Below are 22,470 nucleotides of genomic sequence, written 5' to 3' on the forward strand. Positions count from 1 at the left end.
GATACCTGTGTTCATGAACTCAATTGTGGTGATGGTTTCACCGGGATACGCTTATGTCAAATTATATACTTGAAACATTATGTGTTATTATATGTCAATTATGCCTCAAGAAAGCTATTAAATAAGCAAACACAACATAATGTCGAATGTTTGAAGTAGAAGTTTGCTCAATTTGTCTTCTATCCTGCCTTAAGCTGCTTTTGAGTTTTTGAACCTAAATACAAAGTGAAGTTTGTTGACCCGTGATAACATGTAATCTTGTACTGTCATATATGCTTGGCTAATTGATTCATAAACAGTGATTTAGTTTCTCCCACTAACCTGTAAACTCAAGGTTAGGCCTCATATCTTATTTTGCACCCTCCTAGTGTCCAGATACAGTGAGAGACACAGAAAAGTTTAACAAACACCCTTTATTTGACAAATTTGGAAAAGTGGGGACTCAGAAAAGGAAAAAGTGATTTTCTTCTATTTTTATTCTTTTACTTATCTGGAATCGAGCATAGACAACATAGGGGAAAAAAACATGGCACAAAGCCCCCGAAGGCACCAACAGTATCCTTTGCGCTGCAACAATCTGAGGTATAAATACAGATTTGCCCGTCCAGGGGTTAATTAGAGAGCTGTGGGCTGAAGGCGGCTGAAGACCTACCAGGATGAACGGATCGCCAGACTGCAGGTCAGCTTCCTTTCGTCCCCTTGCCCTCTTCGTGTCGCCCAAGAAGGTGGTACTGACCAGAAGAAGGAGCCGTTCAAGCAGTGCTCGATAAATAACAATGACCTTTAACTAAACATCCTCAACGAGCAGGACATTTCAGAAGTGACCCTAACCACATTTCTCCTCACATTCCCCAGAGAGGGTGGCGGGAGGGTCTCCACTTCCAGAACAAACCAGAAAAAGGGAAGAGATGAAAAGAGAACTACCGTGAGCACCTGGGAGACCTGCCCCTCAAGAGAGGAAAGGGCCGATGTTCGGCACTCTAGTGGCGGGTAAAGTTGATGATCTTTGATTTCCGCCGCGGGGAGTCTCGGCTGCTTGTAGAAATGCGTCTGCTGTAGAAGATGACATTACCCTGGCTATTACTTTTGTAGATGACCTGGGCATAAGTCATGACAAAGAAGATCCAGAAACAGTGCATGAATACGCGGGACACCAAGCCAAACCAGCGCAGGACCCTGACCTCTAGCACGCCCGTGTTGCTGCTGGTGAGGACTTCCACTGCGACGTTTATAGCTTCATAGAAGAGGATCCAGAAGATGTAGAGCACCAAGCCCCAGTACTTCTTGGCATATACTGAGTACAGGAGCAAGCAGCTGATGATGACGGTGACACAAGACAGCAAGAGGACGATGCTGAAACTCCAACAGGCCATCATCTCGCTTACCGCCACATCCATGCTCTTGGCCCTCCAGGTAATCTCAGTGCAGTTGCTGCCCCGTATGTACTTCTGTTCAAATGTGAGGTACATGTTGGTGGCTATGATGGTAAAGACCCCTGATAACACGGTGCCCGTTTTGGCGGTGATCCCACACCAGTGTTTCGGTTTCATGCTGAGACCTCCTGTGAAGACAGACAGTGTGAGGGAGAATTCTGGTTCCTGCCAACGTGTAAATCACCAGGGTTTCTGCCTCCTTTCCCAAACAAGAAATGACAGAGAGAAATATGGAAACCAGGAAATAACAACTTTGGGAAGACAGACGGTTTAAAATTGGGGGTGTGAGTGGGAGGGAAAGGATACAGTCTGCAGCAGTGAGCAGCAGTGAGCAGATAAATTAGAGAAGTGCTTCTCAACCTTGGTTTCACATTAGAATCACCGAAAGTACCCAGGACAAGGCCCCTAACCCTGACCAATCAGAACATTCTCTGGTGAGCCCAAACATCAGCATTTTCCAAAACGTCCTAGTGATTTTCACATGTAGCCACAACTGGAAAACACAGGCCAAAAAAGGTAGTTTAAATTCTGTTCTTCTCTCTCCTAGCATTGCCTTGGGCAACCATTGCTGCCCCCTGATGGGGAAAATTGGCTGCACTTGTCCAGACCTCGAGTGCAGGTGTCTTGAGGAGAAAAATCAGGGCAGCACAATAGCCCCGCTGGGGTGAGATGTTGATGAAAACAGGTGGCTTTGAGCAATCACTCCTCCACTACATAGCAAAATCTAAGGAATACAATGAAAGGTGTACTTTAACGGAAATTCGGAGCCTTAGAATAGAATAGCCTTAGAATAGAAAAGAAAAAGCAATAATTAGCCGAGTGTCCAACTCAAGAAGTTAGGGAGAAAATCAACAAGAACAACAAAAAATAGGATGGAGAAAAGAAACAGAACAGAAATCAATGAAAAAGTAGAGGCATTTCTGATTGATTATTGGGGGCACTTTACTGCTAAAAACAACTAAAAATGTTGGATAAAATCGATTTAAAATATTCTTAGAAGCAGAGAAATGCTGCCAGGAGGTAAAAGGTGGGAGGCCAAAGCCTATAGGAGCTTAAGAGCTGGGACAGGTAAGCAAGCATGAAAGTTAATTTTGCTCTAAGGGTAGTCCCCGTGTACCTCCCCCTCTCTCATCCCCAACACTCACTAGTTTCACCTACTCTTCTCCCATATGTATCTTGAATCAGTCCTTGTTTTGCCCATCTCCACTGTCACCACCATAATCCAGTCACCATCGTGTCTCTTCTGGGCTACTGCACCTAACGCTTCTTGGAAAGTTGTAGTCTTCACACAGCCATGAATGACGATACGGCCATGTTGGGAGTTTGGGAGAAAAGGCAGAGGGTATGTGTGTAGAGGATAAGAGGTCTTCATCCATCATGATGGGAAGTCAATAGGTAATGTCTACAAATGACTAATCAAGAAATATCAAAACAGTGTATAATTTAGAGATAAAAAGGTTACTAGGAAGGGAAATAGAAGAACTGACGGTGATGGTCTGTGGGGAGTATGACTAGGGATAGGGAGAGGGAGCCGAGGGCTACTGTTTTTATCATAAGCCTTTAAGTATTATTACTACACAAACACACAATTTTAACAAAAATAAATTTATGAAAATATATTTTTTCATGAGTTTCTAATAAATCCAGATCAATAAATTAATCCCATTGGCTGCCTTTATGCTGTTGTAGCTTTCTTTAATACAGTATCTCCTTAGCTTCAGAAATGGTTAAAGCTGGCATCACAGAAAGACAGCTGGATAACTTTGCCCCATGCTCAACCAAGAGCTAAACGTGTTATCATAACTAGTAGTTGGTGATAGTGTAAAGTCTTTTCGATTTATTTGTGAAATTTCTTGAAAGTGATACATTATTTCAAACATTACACAATCAGAAGTGATTCTGATTCCATCTTTGAATATTTATGTTTCAAACTGTTTTAAATTAAAGATATCTCTATGTAAGTTTTTAAACTATACTAAAAAAATAAAAATTATTAATATAACAAAATAATGTAAAAGAGCGAGCTGATTTTTATCCTTCTGCTTCCCTTTAACATCACTCTTTGAACTCGATAAACGTGTGTAATGTTTATTTAACAATAGTCTTTGTCTTTTTTCTCCTGAACTAAACTTTTACCTTACTCAGGAGGGTCTCATTTGTCTTTCTGAGTGAGCTGTATTTAGGGCATGGCATGGGCAGGTGCATGTTTTTTGGAAGCACTGCACTCCCAGGTTCAGTCCCAGTGTTGGGGGAGTGAGTCAGTCTTGTTGTGAGCCATCAGGGGTATCCTGAAAATGGGAAGGAAGAAATAGATTACAGACAACTGCAAGGGAGATGTCAAGGTTAAGAAAAGCAAATTTTAAATCAAATGGCCAAAGTTCAAAACTTGGCTTCCCATTTACTGTGTATTCATCCTCTGCAAACCTCAGCTTCCACATCTGCTGGGTGTACTCAGCAAGAAAAAAGAATGAAATCTTGTCATTTACGACAATATGGATGGATGGAGAGGTATTATGTTAAGTGAAGTTAGAGAGAGAGAAAGATAAATACTGTATGATTTCACTTGTATGTAGAATCTAAAAAAAACAACTAAAGAACATACAAAGCAAAACAGATACAGACCCATAGGTGTAGAGAACAAGTTGATGGTTGCCCAAGGGGAGGAGGGTGGAGGGATGGGTGAAATAAAATATGTTTTAAAAAAAGAACAGATAAGACAAGCAAAAAACAAATAGTAAGGTAGCAAGATGGTAGATTTAAATTCAATGATATCAATACTTACATAAAGAAAATGTTCTGAACATGCCACTAAAAAGATGAAGATGTCCAATAGAATTTTAAAAATACCAAACCCTCTTTAAATATGGAGATATAAAGTACAAAGATGGGATAAAATATTCTATGCAAATACTAATCCAAAGAAAGCTGGAATGGCTGTATCAAAATAAAAATAAGCATATTTAGGAGAGGTATTACCAGAGATGAAGTTTTGTTTTCTAGTAATAAAGCAGTCAAATTATCAAAAGGAAGTTATCAATCTTAAATTTGTGTGCAAGTGGGCTTTCCCTCTCTGGAGCATGCTCCCCCCCCCCCCGGGGGGGAGTTACCTTTGCCTTTCTCTCTCCCAAGCTCCAAGGGCCCTTCCTCTGCCTCTGTAACTTGTTTCCTGGGCCTCACAGCTCAGTTGGCTCACTTCTACCTCTGTAACTTTCTAAATAAACTTTCTCTTATAATTTGAAAAAAAGCTGTGTGCATCTAATAGCAGCTTTTTTAAAAATAAAAAATAAATTGTGTGTACCAGTTGCTGTTTTTTACTAATTTTATAATTTGCATAATAAATTACCATTCTGAAACTTAGCTGAAGACAACCATTTATTATGTACCTGGATTCAGCAGGTGAGGACTTTGGACACAATACAGGGTGTTAGCTTAACACTGTGTGTGATGAGGAACTTGGACGGGGATAACTTATCACCACTCATGAATTCTGGAGCCCTTTCCTGGAAGACTCTCTTGTCTGGCAGTTGCTGCTGGCCCAGTCGGGGGCCTCAGGTCCTCTCCATAGGGGACTTTCATGAGGTCTCTGTGGGGGCTCATCTGGGCTTCTTCACAGCCTGCTGACTGGCTTTCCCAGAGCGAACGTCCCCAGAACAGTGAGCCAGTGGAGGCTATGTCACTGTTCCTTAACTGAGCCCGAGAAGCCCCACTGCATTGCTTCTGTTGCACTTGCTGCTTCGGTCACCAAGTTCGGCCCATAGTCAAGGGGCAGGCAGTTAGGTTCTGCTTTTTGTGGGAGGAGTGTTAAAGAACTTGCTGAGGTGCCTAGGATTCTGGGTATCCCAATGGTCAGGACCCAAGTTCCCACATTTGCAAGGTCACCCAGGGAAGCAAAAGTGACCTGTCAACCTAAAAATAAAAGGTCTTTCAAAGTGAGGGGCAACAAACATTTATTAAGATCAATAAGAATAGTTACTTGGGACACACTAATTCAGGCAGAAGCCCAGTGTCCCGATTAGGAGACAAAGGCAATGGTAGTCATGAGAGAGGGAAGGGGAGCACTTACATCAAGAGAAGGAAGGTGTTTCTATTGGTGCAGATAACATAACATAGTGACAGTAATTCTCAACATTTTAAAATTTCAGTCCAGTAGTCATAATAACTGCTTTCTTGTTATCTCTGCTGCAGTGTTTTGCAAGGCACAAGTTTGCTTAGGCCCAGTCATCGCCCTGTTGTGACATTCCAAAGAGTTGAGGTATAACAAGTGCATGGCAGCTCCGGCTCCATTTTAAAGTGGCTCTGTTTATATTATTGTTTGCAGATAATAACAAGGAAATACTCAACAATGAGCTGACATTCCCCACCTCCCCTCCAATATTCCTCTTGGCTGAAACTACAAGCTCTCCAAGCGCCCTAAGCCCATCATTGATTTGATGGTCAGCCTCTCTGGTAGCCCAGTGTAAATAACTGGCAACACAGGGGAAATCATTTGCAAAGCATGAGTGCAAGTCTTGCAGAAGAGGCAGGATCTCATGCAGCCATTATAAAGAACGTAGAAGAACTGCTTGAATTACAAGAAACTCTTAGCAAATGGGGTGTGACAGACCAGTTAATAACCAGAAAAGAAAAAATCTTAAGTATGTAATAGGTACTTCAGTAAAGAATGGTTTGAGGATGAATGAACTGCTACATGGGTTTGTGTGTTTTTTTAAAATATATCTTTATTGATTTCAGAGAGAGGAAAGGAGGGAGAAAGAGAGATAGAAACGTCAATGATGAGAGAGTCATTGCCTGCACGCCGCCGACTGGGGATCAAGCCTGCAACCCGGGCATGTGCCCTGACCAGGAATCGAACCACAATCTCCTGGATCCTAGGTCGACGCTCAACTGCTGAGCCACGCCCAGCTGGGCGACCTGGGGTTTTAAAATGACTGTAACAACACACAGCAATATGAATGAATCCAAGCAATGTAATAGTAAGTGAAAGAAAAGAACCAAAAGGAGATAATACAGTTAAAAACAACCACAGATACATGTTAAACATGCATACACACTTTTTAGGACTATATATAGATGTAATAAAACTGTTAAATTGTATAAGAAAACTATGTAAGGAAAGAAATGATGAAGTTAGAATTCTGGGTGATGATGACCTTGGGCCAGGGGAGAAAGTGAGATGGGTTGGGTGAACAGTCAGATTTGAATTACTGACAAGATCCTCATTTTATTTTGGCTAGAGGATTTGAGGGTAACTATTACATTATTAAAATAACTGATACCGCCCTGTTTGGTATGGTTCAGTTGGTTGAGTGTCTTCCTGTCAATACCCCCATGATGGCCACAGGAGAGAGGCTGGCCCCGTTTCTGGCACTAGGTTCTACATCTGGATTCTGAGGCATCCCTGTGAGCCAGGAGGGCCCCATGATAAGAGATTGGATCTCCTTCTAACCTGGCAGTATCAGGCCAATTTAATTAGTTTTTAAAAAATGAAAATGGATTCTTTGTACATATATGAGCTTGAGTTCTTAGAGAGAAAACTTCTACATTTTCTTGTAAAACATCCATCAACTTAAAAGAAAGCTACTAAGATAATATATGAACTTATGATGTTTTCTCATATCCTTTTCCTTGGCATATTTATTTTAAAAAAAGAATGTAAAATCTGACTCAGCCCTCTTCCTCAATGAGTTCGAGAGAAATTCTGTCTCAGAGTTTCCCCACTCCCCACACCTCCCCTATCCCTTGCTGGAGTCACACAGAACTCCCAAGTTCAGCAAACGTTGGAATTTCAGGGAAGGGACTGGGCTTCAGGCTGGTGTTATCACTGTGAGAAGCTTCATGTCCAAGCCTCAGTTATCCCACTGCTCACAGCCACAAAGGCGGTGGCTTAGAGCTCAGTTCCCACGTCCATGCAGCTAACCCATTACACATCCTGTCCCTCTAGGGTCTGGGAGGGAGTCAAATACAGGCCTCAAGGTGGTTAGAGCCAGACACCTCTCCATTCCCTCAAGGGCAGGGAAACCCCACTTGCTGTAGAGCTTGGGATCCATTTCCTTCTCCTTCAGCTTTTCAAGTCAGCACCCGCCCACCACCCACATAATCTAGATCTCTGCCTTTGAGAGTTGAGATTGTCCAAAAGTCCCGAAAGGGGGAAGAGATAGGCAGTCCTTTTAAACCTACAAAGAGAAAATGCCTGTCATGCTTTAGTAGTGAATCAGCTGGCAAGCAGGGAAACCAGCCCCAATTCTGAATGAGGTCATTCTGACAGTAAATTACACTGCTTTGTACAAGGTTCTCGTGATCTGACTCCAATCCAGCTTTCCAGGGGCGTCTCTCAGCATTGCTTCTCATGTCTACAATGTTCTCACTTGCTCAAACTTTTTTTCTCCCCTTCTTCAGCTGGCTCACCCCTACTCATCCTTCAACATCATTTGAATCCTCAGAAAGGTTCAGGGTGGATCCCAACCCCTACAGCAAATGGGGTTTTCCTGCCCTTGAGGGAATGGTGAGGTGTCGGGTTCTGCCCACCTTGGCATCTGTAATTCTCTTGGCCTCACACCAGTATTCTAAACAGGAGTGTGCCAGGAAGCTCTACCCCATGTTTGTCTCTTTCACAGGCAGGAAACCATTTTCCAGGACACCCCAGCAGCCTTCCCCTCATGGCTCATTGGTCAGAACTGGGCCATTTGGCTACCCAGAGCCAAAGGGGAGGCTGAGGAAACCAGTTCCTGGCAAAGCTGAGTGGGATTGCCATACTGATTTAGACAAATCATGATTTATGCTCAGACTGGGAACACAGTTGCCTCACCTCTCTAAGAAACGAGTCCTCTTAACAAGGAAGGAGGAAGGAAATGGCTGCTAAAGTCTCCCATTGACACCTGTTTCATTAACTATCCCTCCAGCTTCATTAAATGGCAGGAACTACTGCTATCTGTTGCCCTTTCTTCCACAGATCTACACGTTGTTGGCCAGAATGTTTATCTTTCCCAGATTCCCTTGCGGCTGAGTGTGGCCATGTGACCAATTTTATTTATTTATTTATTTATTTATTTATTTATTTATTTATTTATTTAAATATATCTTTTTTATTGATTTCAGAGAGAGGAAGGGAGAGGGACAGAGAGAGATAGAAACATCAATGATGAGAGAGTCACTGATCGAGCCCACAACCCGGGCATGTGCCCTGACCAGGAATCAAACCCCGATTGCCTGGATCCTAGGTCCACGCTCAACTGCTGAGCCACCCCCGGCCGGGCCATGTGACCAATTTTAAAGAATGAGTTGAAAGGAGAAGAAATAAATATAGCCACCAAGGATTATGTAGAAAGCCATATTCTCCGTTTCCCTCGCCCTGATGACTGAAATGTGGATGTGGTGGGGAGCCATGTCAGCCCACTGGGTGAGGACACGATGGAGCATAGAGACAAGGAGCCCCGGCCCCTGAAAATTCACAGAGCAGAGCAGCCACTCCAGCTTCAGCTTCTACATGAGAAAAACTGTAAATTTCTATCATGTTTAAAACACCGTTATTTTGCAGCCACACTTATATCCTAATAAATCAACTCCCTCCAATGCTCTGACTATAGGCATGCTAAAGTCTCTCCCATCTCAAACAATCTCTCCCTTGACCCTGTGTTTCTTCTAATTTACAGTCCATCTTTCTCTGTGTTAGTCAGAATAAGCAACAGATACCGACTCCTGGTTGATCTAAGCAGAAAAGGCAGTCATAGGCTTGTGGAAAGGGCTAGAGACACATTAGTTATTGCTACAATAATGCCACATACACAACACAAAAAACCCTCAGTGGAATCTAACATGAACAGTATTTAGTTCATAAGTCTATAGGGTTCAGCTTCTCCGGGGCTGCACTGGGCTGGACTCACCCGAGTGTCTGGGGTCAATTCTTGGTTGGCTAGAGAGCTCTGTTGATTTTGGTTGAGCTCATTCCTATGTCTGAAGCACAACTGGCTGTTGGCTGACTAGGATGACCTCAGCTGGGATAACTCAGGGAGAGTAGCCCAGTGCCACATGACGCTGATCATCCAACAGGCTAGGCAAGACATGCTCTAACGGCAAGGGCAGAGGACAACAGTGACAGTGCTACAGATTGGACGTGTTTCCCCAAAATCCATATGCTGAAAACTTAATGCTGAAGGGGATGGTACTGGAAGGTGGGCCCTTTGGGAAGTGATTAGGTCATAGGGTGGAGCCCTCATAAATGAAATTAGTGTCCTTACAAAAGAGGTCCCAGAGAGATCTCTTGCTCCTTCCACTATGTGAGGACACAATGAGAGGTCAGCAGTCTGCAACCTGGAAGAGAGCCTTTACCAGAACCCAACCATGCTGGCATCCTGATCTTGGACTTCCAGCCTCCAAAACTGTGAGAAATAAATTTCTGTTGTTTATAAGCCACCCAGTTGGTGGTATTTTGCTGTAGCAGCCCAAAGGTACTAAGACAAAGAGCAAGCCCAACCACACAAGTGCTTTTCATGCCTCTGCTTGTATAAATAAATGGATATTTGCTAACACCCGTTGACCAAAGCAAGTCACAAGGGTGAGTCCAGGGTCAGTATAACAGAGTCTGACAAGATAACACAGATGCACTCAATCTACCACACCACATTCAGAGGTTTTGCGTACAGGGTAGTGGCCAATATCACACCACAGAGCTGGGCCACTGAAGACACTGTTAGTGCCACTGATGAGCATGCGACACCATGGTTACTGAGAGGCCTTCTAGCACCAGACCCTGGGTGATGCTGCCACAACTGGCACCGCCTATCAAAAGAATGGATATTTTTTTCTGCTTCTGCTTCTTTGCATTACAATCTCCTCCTGATTCAATGTCTAGGTTGGGCAGATTTTATTAGCAGAGTCTACGACACATGCACATGACTTAGTTCCCAAGGAAGGGTGGGAAAGTGGGGAGGAACTGGCATGTTTAGCTAGAATGCTGGGAGGTGAGCTCTGCTCCCCAGTTTCAGAGTGGAAAACTGTCCATAAACGGGACAGGGACTTACGTTATGGGCAGCTAAAAACCAAAACAGGAGGAGCAGGGATATACTAGCCTCCCGCTCTCTTCACTCTAAGCTTCTGAAATACTCCTAGCTGATTTTCCTCGTCTTAATCTCACTTCTGTAGCAATTAGTTATCGCCGCACTAATAATGTAAAATCCAGCGGTTTCCAACCACAAGCATCTATTTTCCTCTCATGCCTCAGCTGCAGGATGGCTGGGCTGGGCTGAGGCTTCAGCTGGGCGCTTGCCTGCTCCTCAGCTCTCGCCCTCCTTGGACCAGCAGCACCCCCGCCAGGCATGTTCTTCTATGGTGAATGGCGGGCATGCAAGACAGTGAGTGGCAACACGCGATGCCCTTTAAGGCACACAACCTTCGCTCACATTCCACTGGCCAGAAGTCTAGCAGGGAAATGTGCTCCACCCACTTTCATGTGCGGCAAGGTCTCGTGGCGAAGAGTGAAGATGTGGGAAGGAGAATCCAGTCTCCCACAGCTCTTCATCCGGCTTCTCACCCTGCTGAGCTGCTTGGGTCAGCAGTAGCCCAACAGCTGCCAAATCGGACAGTTTTCAGTGGATGAGCAGGCCGGCATGTGCCACATAATGCAGTGCCTATAGGCCATGGTTAGGAGTTTGGATTTCATTCTAAGAGTAGGGCCTTGGCTGGCAAGGCTCAGTTGGTAGGGCATCATCCTGTGCACTGAAAGGTTGCTGGTTCATTTCCCGGTCAGGGCACCAATAAAAATAAATAAATAAATAAATAAATAAATAAATAAATAAATAAATAAATAAATAAAATATATTACGACTTGTTAAAAAAAAAAAAGCAAGCCCTGGCCAGTGTTCTCAGTGGTTAGAGCATCGGCCCATGCACTGAAGGATTGTGGGTTTGATTCCCAATCAAGGCCACATACCAGGGTTGCAGGGTTAATCCCCCGTCCCAGTCAGAGTGCATGTGGGAGGCAACCAATTGATGTGTCTCTCTTACATCAATGTTTCTCTCTCTCTCTTCCCCACTTCCCTCCCTTCCACTCTCTAAAAAATTAATGGGAAAAATATCCTCTGGTGAGGATTAACAACAACAACAACAAATAAATAAATAAAAAATAAATAAGAGTAGGGGAAACTATTTAATGATTGGCTATGTAACCACATCGGTCTTTTTAAATGCATATCTGGTCAATCATGCCCCTAGTAAACTTGGAATGAACGTCTCACTGCCTAGAGGAAAAGGTACCACGATCCTTACATGGCATTAGAAGTCCACCATGAAAAGCCCTGCTCCAACATCTCCTGTCACTACACCTCATTCCTTATACTCTTTGTTCTTACCATGCACACCTACTTACGGTTTAATTTAGTTTGGATTCTCCCAGAGCTGATCCTGAGCACAAGTAGTTTATTTGGGAGGTGAGGGAAACACCAGTGGGGAAGAGGTCGGAAAGTGATACGGGAAAGGGTGAGCTATTAAGCCACATACAAGAGTGGACAACAGGAGCTTAATCCTGTAAAGAAACTCAGAAACACACACGTCAGAATTATCCCATCTGAGGGGTGAAGGAGCTGGGGTATTTACACACCAACTCCTGACAGTCATTGGCTGGGGGGCTGCTCCCAGGAAAAGTTAATTCCTGGGCACTTCTAGTATGCTATAAGTGTGGGGAGTATGGCTTTCTGCAGTTCTGGGGAGTTGGGGGACAAGCCTTCTGGCAAAGAGAGCACATGGAGAAGTCGAGGGATGTGGGTGGGGCACTAACAGCCTCTCCTATGTGATTTTCTCAAATACGGCTTCTCTTGTGAACTTCCCTAGTTCCATAAATGTGTCAGCCTTCTGCCTAAGATGCCTTTCCCTTCCTGTCTACCTGCTAAACTCTTACTTATCCTTCAAGACCTTTTCCAGCTTCCCCGCTCTGTGTTTTCTTGGGACATAGTACACAACTCTATTTTTTTTTTTTTTTAATTTTTAAATTGCTTTTATTACTCAAAAAAGCTTCATTTTTAAATTTAGCTTTCTGACTCTGTGCTTGTGCCTTCAATACTTTCACAATATTTTCTGCTCCTCAATAAGGAATACATTTAGCACACAGTGATCCACCACAGGCCCTGCTGACATGTTTTTTTGTTTTAGACAACCTCATTAGAACTTTAGGTCTCACAGCACAAACTCCACGAAGTCGGCCTGGGCACACGCCACATGCAGATCTTGGTGCTTTCCCAACCTTCTTGGTATAAAGGTAAACTATTCTATTACCAGGGGTTCGGGACAGCCTAGTTTTGTTAGAGGCTGTATTGTAGGACAGCCTCCGACGGTATGTCAAACGCTGGACCATTGTGAATACCTAAAGTCACCATCCCCGGAAGAGCCACAACTCTATTTTTAAAAATTACTTGTCATACTGCTTTACTTACTAGCCTGACTTCCCTATGAGATATTATACTTGTAGAAGGCACAAGCTGCATGTTGACAGCTCTTAGTATACAGTAAAACCTGACGTAATGGACTAATTCGGGCAATGAGGTGTCTGTTAAAGCCAAGAGTCCGTTATATAAAAATGTGTGTAGGTTAAAAAATTGACAAATTAGTTAGTTTACTTGTTTTTACTTATGTGTGTATGTGTGTTTTCCAAATGTGTGTATGTTAAAAATTTGACAAATTAGTTTGTTTTTACTTATGTAGACACGTTTGTGTAAAATGAAGTATGTAAGAAAAGTTTAATTTCACAGGAAAGTTTTCTATATGTATTACTTTAATTTTAAATATTTTTAAATTGATTTCAGAGAGAGCAAGGGAGAGGAAGAGAAATAGAAACATCAATGATGAGGGAAAATCATTGATTGGCTGCCTTCTGCACGCCCCCCACTGGGGATTGAGCCTGCAACCTGGGCACGTTGCCTGACTGGGAATCAAACAGAGATCTCCTGGATCATAGGTCATTTTCAACTGCTGAGTCACGCTGGCTGCGCCTGTAATTTTAAATTTTTACCAAATAGGTCTAGTAAATGTGTGCATTCACTAGTCACCAAGAGTAAACAAATGCACACAGCTGGGGCGTGGCTTAGCGCACGTCAGAACTTCATAGGCATGTGTTAAAACTGCTTCAGAAAGTCACGAGACAACAGAACCAATTACTGCATAATGCTGTGTGATCACATGCTAATCATTCACCCAACATTGTTTATGAGCAGTGACTCTTGGATTAGAATATATATACTATGGTTGTAGATGTGTAATATTTATGTAAGTTGATGAAATTACTATAGTGTCTTTTCCAACATATGACTTATTTGCTAAGTTTTTTAAAAGTAACAGTGACTTAATAACAAAAAAAAATAACCTGTTAATTTAAGTATAAGCAAATCTTGGTTAAAAGCATTTTAAAATTAACAAAGTGTTAATTTTCACATATGACATATGGACCAGAAATTTTGTCCATTAAATCTGAAATCCATTAAATTGAGGGCCGCAAAATCAAGGGTTTACTCTAGTTTGGTACCTGGAATATAATAGATCCTCAATAAAAGCTAGTTAGAAGTAAGCATTAATTTCTACTTAGAGAGTCTGTCAATGACCTGGTGAAGTGTTTCATTGAACTGAGGCCAACCTGAGGAGAAATCATAACAGTTTTTATGCCCCTTTATCATTTCCACATATTCCCCTTCCTTCATTCACCCAGCACCCTTCTTTTCTCTTTCCCTATCCTAATATCGAAATCTGCTCCTAAATACTTCTTTCCATATATATATATTTTAGAGAGAGAGGAAGGGAGAAGGATAGAAAGATAGAAACATAGATGAGAGAGAAACATCAATCAGCTGCCTCCTGTATGCCCCCTACTAGGGACTGAGCCTGCAACCTGGGCTTGTGCCCTGACTGGGATTCGAACAGGTCACCTCTTGGTTCATGGGACCATGATCAAACACTGAGCCACACTGGCTGGGCTCGATACTTTTTTTATATCAAAGGAACACAAAACTAAGAGATAGGAAACCTGGGTTCCTAGTCATCTTTGCTATTGACTAGCTTGAGGGTCCTTGGGCAAGTTTCTTCCTCTCTGAGCTTTAGACTCCTCATTTGTAAAATAACCTTGGATGTCCCTGCCAATTATTAAGAATATCTCTAGCCCTGGACAGTTTTGTTCAGTGGTTAGAGCATTGGCCTGTGGACCAAAAGGTAGTGGGTTTGATTCCCAGTCAAGGGCATGTGCCTCGGTTGCAGGCTCAATCCCTGGCCCCAGATAGGGTGGGAGGAAACCAGTTGATGTGTCTCTCACATCAATGTTTCTTTCTCTCTCTCTTCCCCTCCTCCCTCCCTTCCACTCTCTCTAAAAATCAATGGAAAAATATCCTCTGGTGAGGATTTAAAGAAAAAAAATCTCTAGAATTGCAATAGAGAAGAAAAAATGGGTGGCTATGGGTCAAGGATGTGAGGGAAACCAACTTTCTCCTTATGTCTTATATTAGTTTCCTAGAACTGCTGCAACAAATTGCCACAAATTTGGTGGCATAAAACAACCGAAATGTGTTCTCTCACAGTTCTGGAAGCTGGAGGACCAAAATAAATGTGTTGGCAGGGTCACACTCCCTCTGAAAGCTTTCAGGAAGAATCTTTCCATGCTATTCTGGGTTCAGGTGGCCTCAGGCATTCCTTGACTTGTGGCTTCATCACTCTCTCTCCCTTTACAGTCACAGTGCTGCCTCCTCTTCTTTCTGTGTCTTCTCTCTTATAAGGACACTTAACATTGGATTTATGGTACAACTAGGTAAACCAGGATGATCTCATCTCAAAATTCTTAATTATATCTGCAAAGACCTTTTTTCCAAATAAGGTAACATTCACATGTTTCAGGAATTTTTATGTGGACCTATCTTTTTTGGGGGGAGGTTACCACTCAATCTTCTACATACCTATTTGTACATTTTGAATTAGTATCATGTACAAATTTATGAAAGAAAGAAGGAAGGAAAAAAGAAAGACTTATGTGACTGAACAGGTATTAAAGTTTCTACTTTCCTGCCTCATGTTCAACCCAATTTTGTTCTTAAAGAATCTGGCTTTGAAACAACTCTCCACCTCCCACCCAAGTTTTTATTTACTGTTGAAACCATGTTCTAGGAAATAAAAATGGAACTCTCACCCCAAGTGGGTGGAAGAGGGAAGTAATAAAACCACTTTGAAAAACAACTGGGTTCTGTTTTGCAAAGTTGAACATATGTATACATTCCAGACCAGCAATTCCACTCCTAACACATCAATATTCTAGAGAAACCTTTCTGCTTGTCCACTTAGCCAGGAGGCACGAATAAGAATGTTCATAGCAGCAGTTCACAGTACCACGAAATGTGAAACAACCAAATGCCCATCAGTAATAACATAGATAAACTGTGCTATTTATAAAATGGAATATTATACAACAGTGAAAATGAATGAACTATAGCTACATTCATTGACATGGGTAAATCTCAATACCATACTGTTGTTTACAAGAAACAAGCAATAGAAGAGATACAATATAACATCATTAATTTAAACAATATATTATTTATGGTTATGTACATAGCTGAAAAAGCATAAAGAAAAACAAGAAGATGAGGACATTGAAGATATTGGCAGAATATGTGGAAGGTAAACTCACCTCCTCCCAGGACCAAACTGGAATTACAACTAAATTATAGAACAATCATCCTGAATAACCAACTGAAGATTAGCTGAAGAGAAGTCTTATAACTAAGGATTTACAGAAGAAGCTACATTGAGACTGGTAAGAAAGGTGAAGACGTGAAAAGGGATGGCCCTACTCCCACCGGCAGTGGCTGAGGTTCTGGAGGGATATCCAAGCTGTGGGGAGTTCCCCCTGAGAAGCATGGGGTCTCAACCCCAAGATGGGCTCCCCAGCCCAGAGCACCAGAGCCAAGAAGAGGGACCCACATAACATCTGGCTGTGAAAATCAGCAGGGATTCTGTCTGTCAGGGAGAGAGAGAGGTTTGCTAGAGTCACAGGCACTTTCTTAAAGGGCCAACACACAAAATTTTGTTTGCAGCCACTCACCCTGGGCTCCAGCAGAGGGAGGGTGGACCGGACTAGAGTCATGTGAGGAGAGTTTGGGGTTTGTGGCTCTGGGAAGAGAGGTGAAGTAGCAGCCACCAGGGTCCCTTTGCTGAGTCCCTCTCCCATACAGCAGATGCCATCTTTCTTGGGTGGACCACTCCCCTTCATAAGCATTAGCCTCAGGGAAAGCAATAACTCCACCCTCTGTCCTCCCTCTCACCCCACCCTGCAGAGCTTACACCCTGCTAAGGAGTCAGCTGCCTTGGCCGGGGTGTAAAGGTCTGGGTAGGCTCAGACACTGTCTGTGACTGAGTTGTGTGGCTTTCAGGTGGGGGCCATTCCCCTCACTTTTCTGTGGACCTGACTGGTGCTCCTGTCTCATGGGAGATCCATTAGCCCCACCTTCCAGGCTCCCAGCAGGTCCACCCTCCAGTGTCCCAGTGGCCCCACCCAACTTGATTCCTGGTGGCTCCACCCTGCCAAGGGCTGGGTAAAATCTGGGACAGACTGAGTTGTGTGGCTCTAAAACAGGGGCCATTATTCCTTCGCACATCTGAGTAGTGCAGAACTCTCCCTTCATATGGCCAAATCTTGTTCTGTTTAAGCCTGATAAACTCTGCTGGCCTCACCCTGATGACTCCCTGAGACCCTCCCCCACCACAAAGGAGTATGAGCACCCAGAGGGTGGCAGCTAGATTTCGTATACCCTGAGACTTTTGCTAGTGGTCTCAGACCCAGTACTGGCACCAAGTTTTAACCTGTAACAATCCGATGAACACCACTTGATCTCTACCCGGTGACTCACTAAGAACCTACCTCATTCAATGAGTACTGCCAGAGGCTCTTTCAGTGACTGAGCCTAACAGGCAGCTGGCAGGTGGAGGCAGACAGAGAGGGATCTCAGGGTGCCTTGGAACTTTTGCTGACCTACCCCCAGGCCTGGTGCCAGTAACAGCCAACTTTGGTGTGCACCTTGATCCTTCCTGCGTACAACCAGGCCCAACAGAGGCAGCCGTAAACTGTGGATCGCTTTGTAGCTCTAAACAGGTTGCCCAGGGCCAGTCACAGGCAACATCTGACTGTGACTGCACCAGAGTCTCTCACAGAAGCCCAGAACCAACACATCCAGTGGCCAGCTTCAGACAACATCAGAGCGGGATTCAATATGCTTCACAAGTAGCATATCCAAAGAGAGATCTCAGCAGGCACCAAACCCTGCTGAGGCAAATTCTACATCACGTGGTCAGCACCCATACAGGATCTCCCATGCGGTAGTTGGGGTTGAGCCTCATAGTCAGTCAGTCTGAGGGCTGATCCCATACACAAATGGGCCAATAACAATCAAGACTCAATTACAACAGGAGGGTACACATAACCTACACAAGGGACATTCCTGGAGCACACAGCACAGATGATCAAGGAGACTGCACCACTGGATGCCACAGGACACTTACTACACAAGGCTACCCCACCAAGACTGGGAGTTATAGCAGATCTACCTAATACATAGAAACAAACACAAAGAAGCAGCCAAAATGGGGCAACAAAGAAACATGCCCCAAATGAAAGAACAGGAGAAATCTCCAGAAAAACAACTAAATGAAATAGAGGCAAGCAACTTATCAGGTATAGAATTCAGAAAAATGGTTATAAGAATGCTCAAGAAACTTAGCAAGAACTACAAGAAACTTAGTGAGAACTAGGACAGCATGAAAAAGACACAGAAACCATAAAAAAGAACCAGTCAGAAACAAGGAATAGAATATTTGAAATGAATAATACACTGGAAGGAATAAACAGTAGGTTAGATGAAGCAGAGAATTGAATTAGCGATTTGGAAGACAAGGTAAAAAAACACACCACTCAATCAGAGCAGAAAAAAAAAAATTTTTTTTTGGAAAAATGAGCATAGTTTAAGGGACCACTGGGACAATATGAAGCATAACAACATCAGCACCAAAAGGGAAGGAGAATAGAAAGAGAGGAAGGGATTAGAACCTATCTTAAGAAATACGACCCAAAACCTCCCTAACCTGGTGAAGGAAAGAGACACAAGTCAAGGAAGCGCAAAGAGTCCCAAACAAGATCAACACAAAGAGGCCCACACCAAGACACATCACAATTGAAATGGCAAAGGTTAAAGACAAAGAGAGAATCTTAAAAGCAGCCAGAGAAAGACAGTTACCAGAGGATTCCAAGATGGCAGCAGATTAAGTGGAAGTTACACTGACACTCTCCCAGGACCAAACTGGAATTACAACTAAAATATAGAAAAAACATCCTGAGTAATCAACTGAAGACTACCTGGAGAGAACCCTCATAACCAAGGATGAAAAGGGGAGACTACAGAGAGACCGGTAGGAAGTGTGAAGGTGGGTGAGAGGGCTGGCCAGACTTCCATAGGCAGCAGCTGAAGGTCTAGAGGGACATCTCAGCTGTGGGGGGTCCCTACTGAGAACTGTGGGGTCGAAACCCAAGCTGGGCTCCCCAACCCAGAGTTCCAGAACTGAGAAAGGTGCCCACATAACATCTGGCTGTGAAACGCAGCAGGGTTTCTGTCTGCCAAGGAAGGATGGCTGGAAATGCAGGAACCCTCTTAAAGGGCCAATGCACAAAATTTTCAGGTGCAGCCACTTACCTTGGGCTCCAGCAGAGAGAGGGCAGAGGGGACTAGAGCTGTGTAAGGAGACTCCAGGACTGGGGGTTCTGGGGAGAGAACTTGTACTCCTGTGCTGAGTCATTCACCTAGACTGCAGAGGACATCTTTCTCAGGTGGACCTCTGCCATCCAGGGAGCTTTTGCCTGAGGAAACAATTGCCCCACCCTGTTAGAAAACCTCTTGCCCCACCCTGTGGAGTTGACTCCTGGCTGTGGCCTACAGCCTGAGGCTCATTAAAAGTCTGAAAATCAATCAGCCTGCAGGCAAAGGTGGATCTCTGGATGCTTTGAGTCTTTCCCTGATCTTCTTCTGGACCTGGGGCTAGGAAAAGCAGACCTTGGTGTGCATCTTGGTCCTTTCCAAACACATCCAGCCCCAGCAGAGGGAACCACAAGTTGTGGAGTGCAGAAAACTTCAAACAGGGTACTAAAGGAGAGTCGCAAACAGCATCTGAGATTGGCCTGCACCAGAGACCATCCAGAAAGACTGGAAGTCTTAGCAGATCTACCTAATGCATAGAAACAAATCCAAACAGACAGCAAAAATGGGGAGACAAAAAACAACAACAAACACGCCCCAAAGAAAGAACAAGAGAGATCTCTAGAAGAATAGATAAATGAAATGGATATAAGCAATCTATCAGATATAGAGTTCAGAATACTGATTGTAATGATGTTCAACAGCATAAGAAAAGATAAGGAAACTAAGAAGGAAATTAAAAATGACAGAGCAGAAATAAAGAATATATTGGAAGGGATAAAGTGCAGATTACAGGAAGTTTAAGATTGGGTCAGTGAATTAGAAGACAGGGTAGAAACAAATCACTCAGAGAACCAAAAAGAAAAAACAATTAAAAAACAGGACAGATTAAGGGAGCTGTGGGACAACATGAAACATAACAATATTCACATCATATGAGTACCAGAAGGTGAAGAAAAATATGCAAAGGATAGAGAAGCTGTTTGAAGAAATAATGGCAGAAACTTCCCTGACCTGATAAAGGAAAAAGTCACAAAAGTTCAGGAGGCACAGAGAGTCCCAAGCAAGAAGAACCCAAAGAGGCTCATGCCCAGACACATCATAATTAAAATGCCAAAAATCCAAGACAAGGAGAGAATCTTAAAGGCAGCAAGAGAAAAGCAATTTGTTACCTACAAAGGAGCTCCCATAAAGCTGTCAGCTTACTACCCATCAGAAACTCTACAGGCCAGAAAGGAATGGCATGAAATATTCAAGGTAATGAAAAGTAAAGTTCTGAAACCAAGACTATCATTCAAAATAGACGGTGAAATAAAGAGCTTCCCAGACAAAAAAAGGATAAAGGAGTTTATCACCACCAAACCAGCATTGCAAGAAAAGTTAAACGGACTGCTGTAATAAGAATAAACAGAGAGAAAAACATAGGCATAAATAATTAAAATGGCAACAAATAAGTACCTATCAATAATAACCCTAAATGTAAATGGATTAAATGCTCCAATCAAAAGCATAGGATAGATGAATGGATTAGAAAAGTCCCAAATATGTGCTGTCTAGAAGAGACCCACCTCAAAACAAAAGACTCACACAAGGTGAGAATAAAGGGATGGAAAAAATTTTTCTGTGCAAACAAGCTGTAGTAACAATACTCATATCTGACAAAATAGGCTTCAAAATGAAGGCCATAACAAGAGACAAGAAAGGTCACTATATAATACTAAAGGAATCAATCCAACAAAAGGATGTTATCCTTGTAAACATATATGTACACAATATAGGAGCACTTAAATATATTAAAAAACCTTCTAGAGGACTTTAAGGGAGAGATCGACAGCAATACAGTCATAGTAGTGGACTTTAACACCCCACTGACTTCACTAGAGAGATCTTCCAGACAAAAAATCAACAAAGAAACGGTGACTCTAAATGACACATTAGATAAGATGGATTTATGGAACTGCCATTTGACCCAGTGATCCTACTTCTAGGAATATATCCTAAGAAACCTGAAACACCAATCAGAAAGAATATTTGCACCCCTTTGTTCACAGCAGCACAATTTACAATAGCTAAGATCTGGAAACAGTCCAACTACCCTTCAGTAGATGAGTGGATAAAAAAATTGTGGTACATTTACACCATGGAATATGCATGTGTAAAAAAGAAGGACCTCTTACCCTTTGAGACAACACGGAGGGACCTGGAGAGTATTATGTTAAGTGAAATAAGCCAGTCAAAGAAAGACAAGTATCACATGATCTCACTCATATGTGGAATCTAAAGAACAAAATAAACTGATGAACAAAATAGATCCAGAGACATAAAAGCATCAAACAGTCTGACCATTCTCAGAGGGAAGGCAAGGGTGGGTGGATGGGAGGGAAGAAATTAACCAAAGAACTTATATGCATGTATTCATGACCCATGGACACACACAATAGTGTGGTGAATGCCTGGGGTGGGGGATGGGTGTGGGGGTAGAAGGGGTCAATGGAGAAAAAAAGAGGACATCTGTAATACTTTCAACAATAAAGATAAATTTCTTTTAAACAATTTTTAAAAAATATATCTTTATTGATTTCAGAGAGAGGAAAGGAGAGGGAGAGAGAGATAGAAACATCAATGATGAGAGAGTCATTGATCGGCTGCCTCCTGCATGCCCCCGACTGGGGATCGAGCCTGCAACCCGGGCATGTGCCCTGATCAGGAATCGAACCCCGATCACCTGGATCCTAGGTCGATGCTCAACCGCTGAGCCACGCCCGGCAGGGCAAAGATAAATTTCTTTTAAAAAGACAGTTAGTTACCTGCAAGCGAGCTCCCATAAGACTGTAGGCTGATTTCTTAACAGAAACATTTCAGGCCAGAAGAGATTGGCATGAAATATTCAAAGTGATGAAAAGCAAGGACCTACACTCAAGACTACTTTATCCAGCGAGGCTATCATATTAAAATTGAAGGAGAAATAAAGAGCTTCCCAGACAAGAAAAAGCTAAAGGAGTTTATCTTCTTGGAGGAGGAGGAGGAGGAGGAGGGGAAGAGAGAAAAACAAACAGAAGAACATAGTTAAAAGAATAAAATGGCAATAAATAGGTACCTATCAATAATCACTATAAATGTAAATGACTTAAATGCTCCAATCAAAAGACATAGGGAGCTGAATGGATAAGAAAACAAGACCCATATATATATTGTCTACAAGAGACCCACCTCAACAAAAGATACACATAGACTAAAAGCAGAGGGATGGAAAACGTTATTTCATGCAAGTGGAAATGAAAAAAAATCTGGGGTAGCAATAATTGTATCTGATAAAATAAACTTTAAAACAAAGGTTATAG

At 42.9% G+C, this 22,470-nt stretch overlaps 1 protein-coding gene and 1 pseudogene across 2 annotated transcripts in view; both read right to left on the minus strand.

The window, feature by feature from the left end:
• Positions 1-400: 400 nt before the first annotated feature.
• Positions 401-22,470, minus strand: part of TMEM217 (transmembrane protein 217) — a 32,753-nt gene continuing 10,683 nt past the window's right edge. Inside the window, exon 2 of the mRNA XM_081140432.1 lies at positions 401-1,561. Within this exon, the coding sequence (XP_080996558.1) occupies positions 981-1,550 (570 nt within the window). The 5' untranslated portion in view covers positions 1,551-1,561 and the 3' untranslated portion in view covers positions 401-980. The remainder of the gene's footprint in view (positions 1,562-22,470) is intronic.
• Positions 10,847-12,797, minus strand: LOC308558691 (large ribosomal subunit protein eL34 pseudogene; annotated as a pseudogene). Its single transcript has 2 exons — positions 12,426-12,797; positions 10,847-10,995 (listed from the first exon to the last, which is right to left on the minus strand). The product of its transcript is annotated as a large ribosomal subunit protein eL34 pseudogene (transcript).

The sequence above is a fragment of the Miniopterus schreibersii genome (genome assembly GCF_964146895.1).
Source record: "Miniopterus schreibersii genome assembly, chromosome: 6".
NCBI lineage: Eukaryota > Metazoa > Chordata > Mammalia > Chiroptera > Miniopteridae > Miniopterus > Miniopterus schreibersii.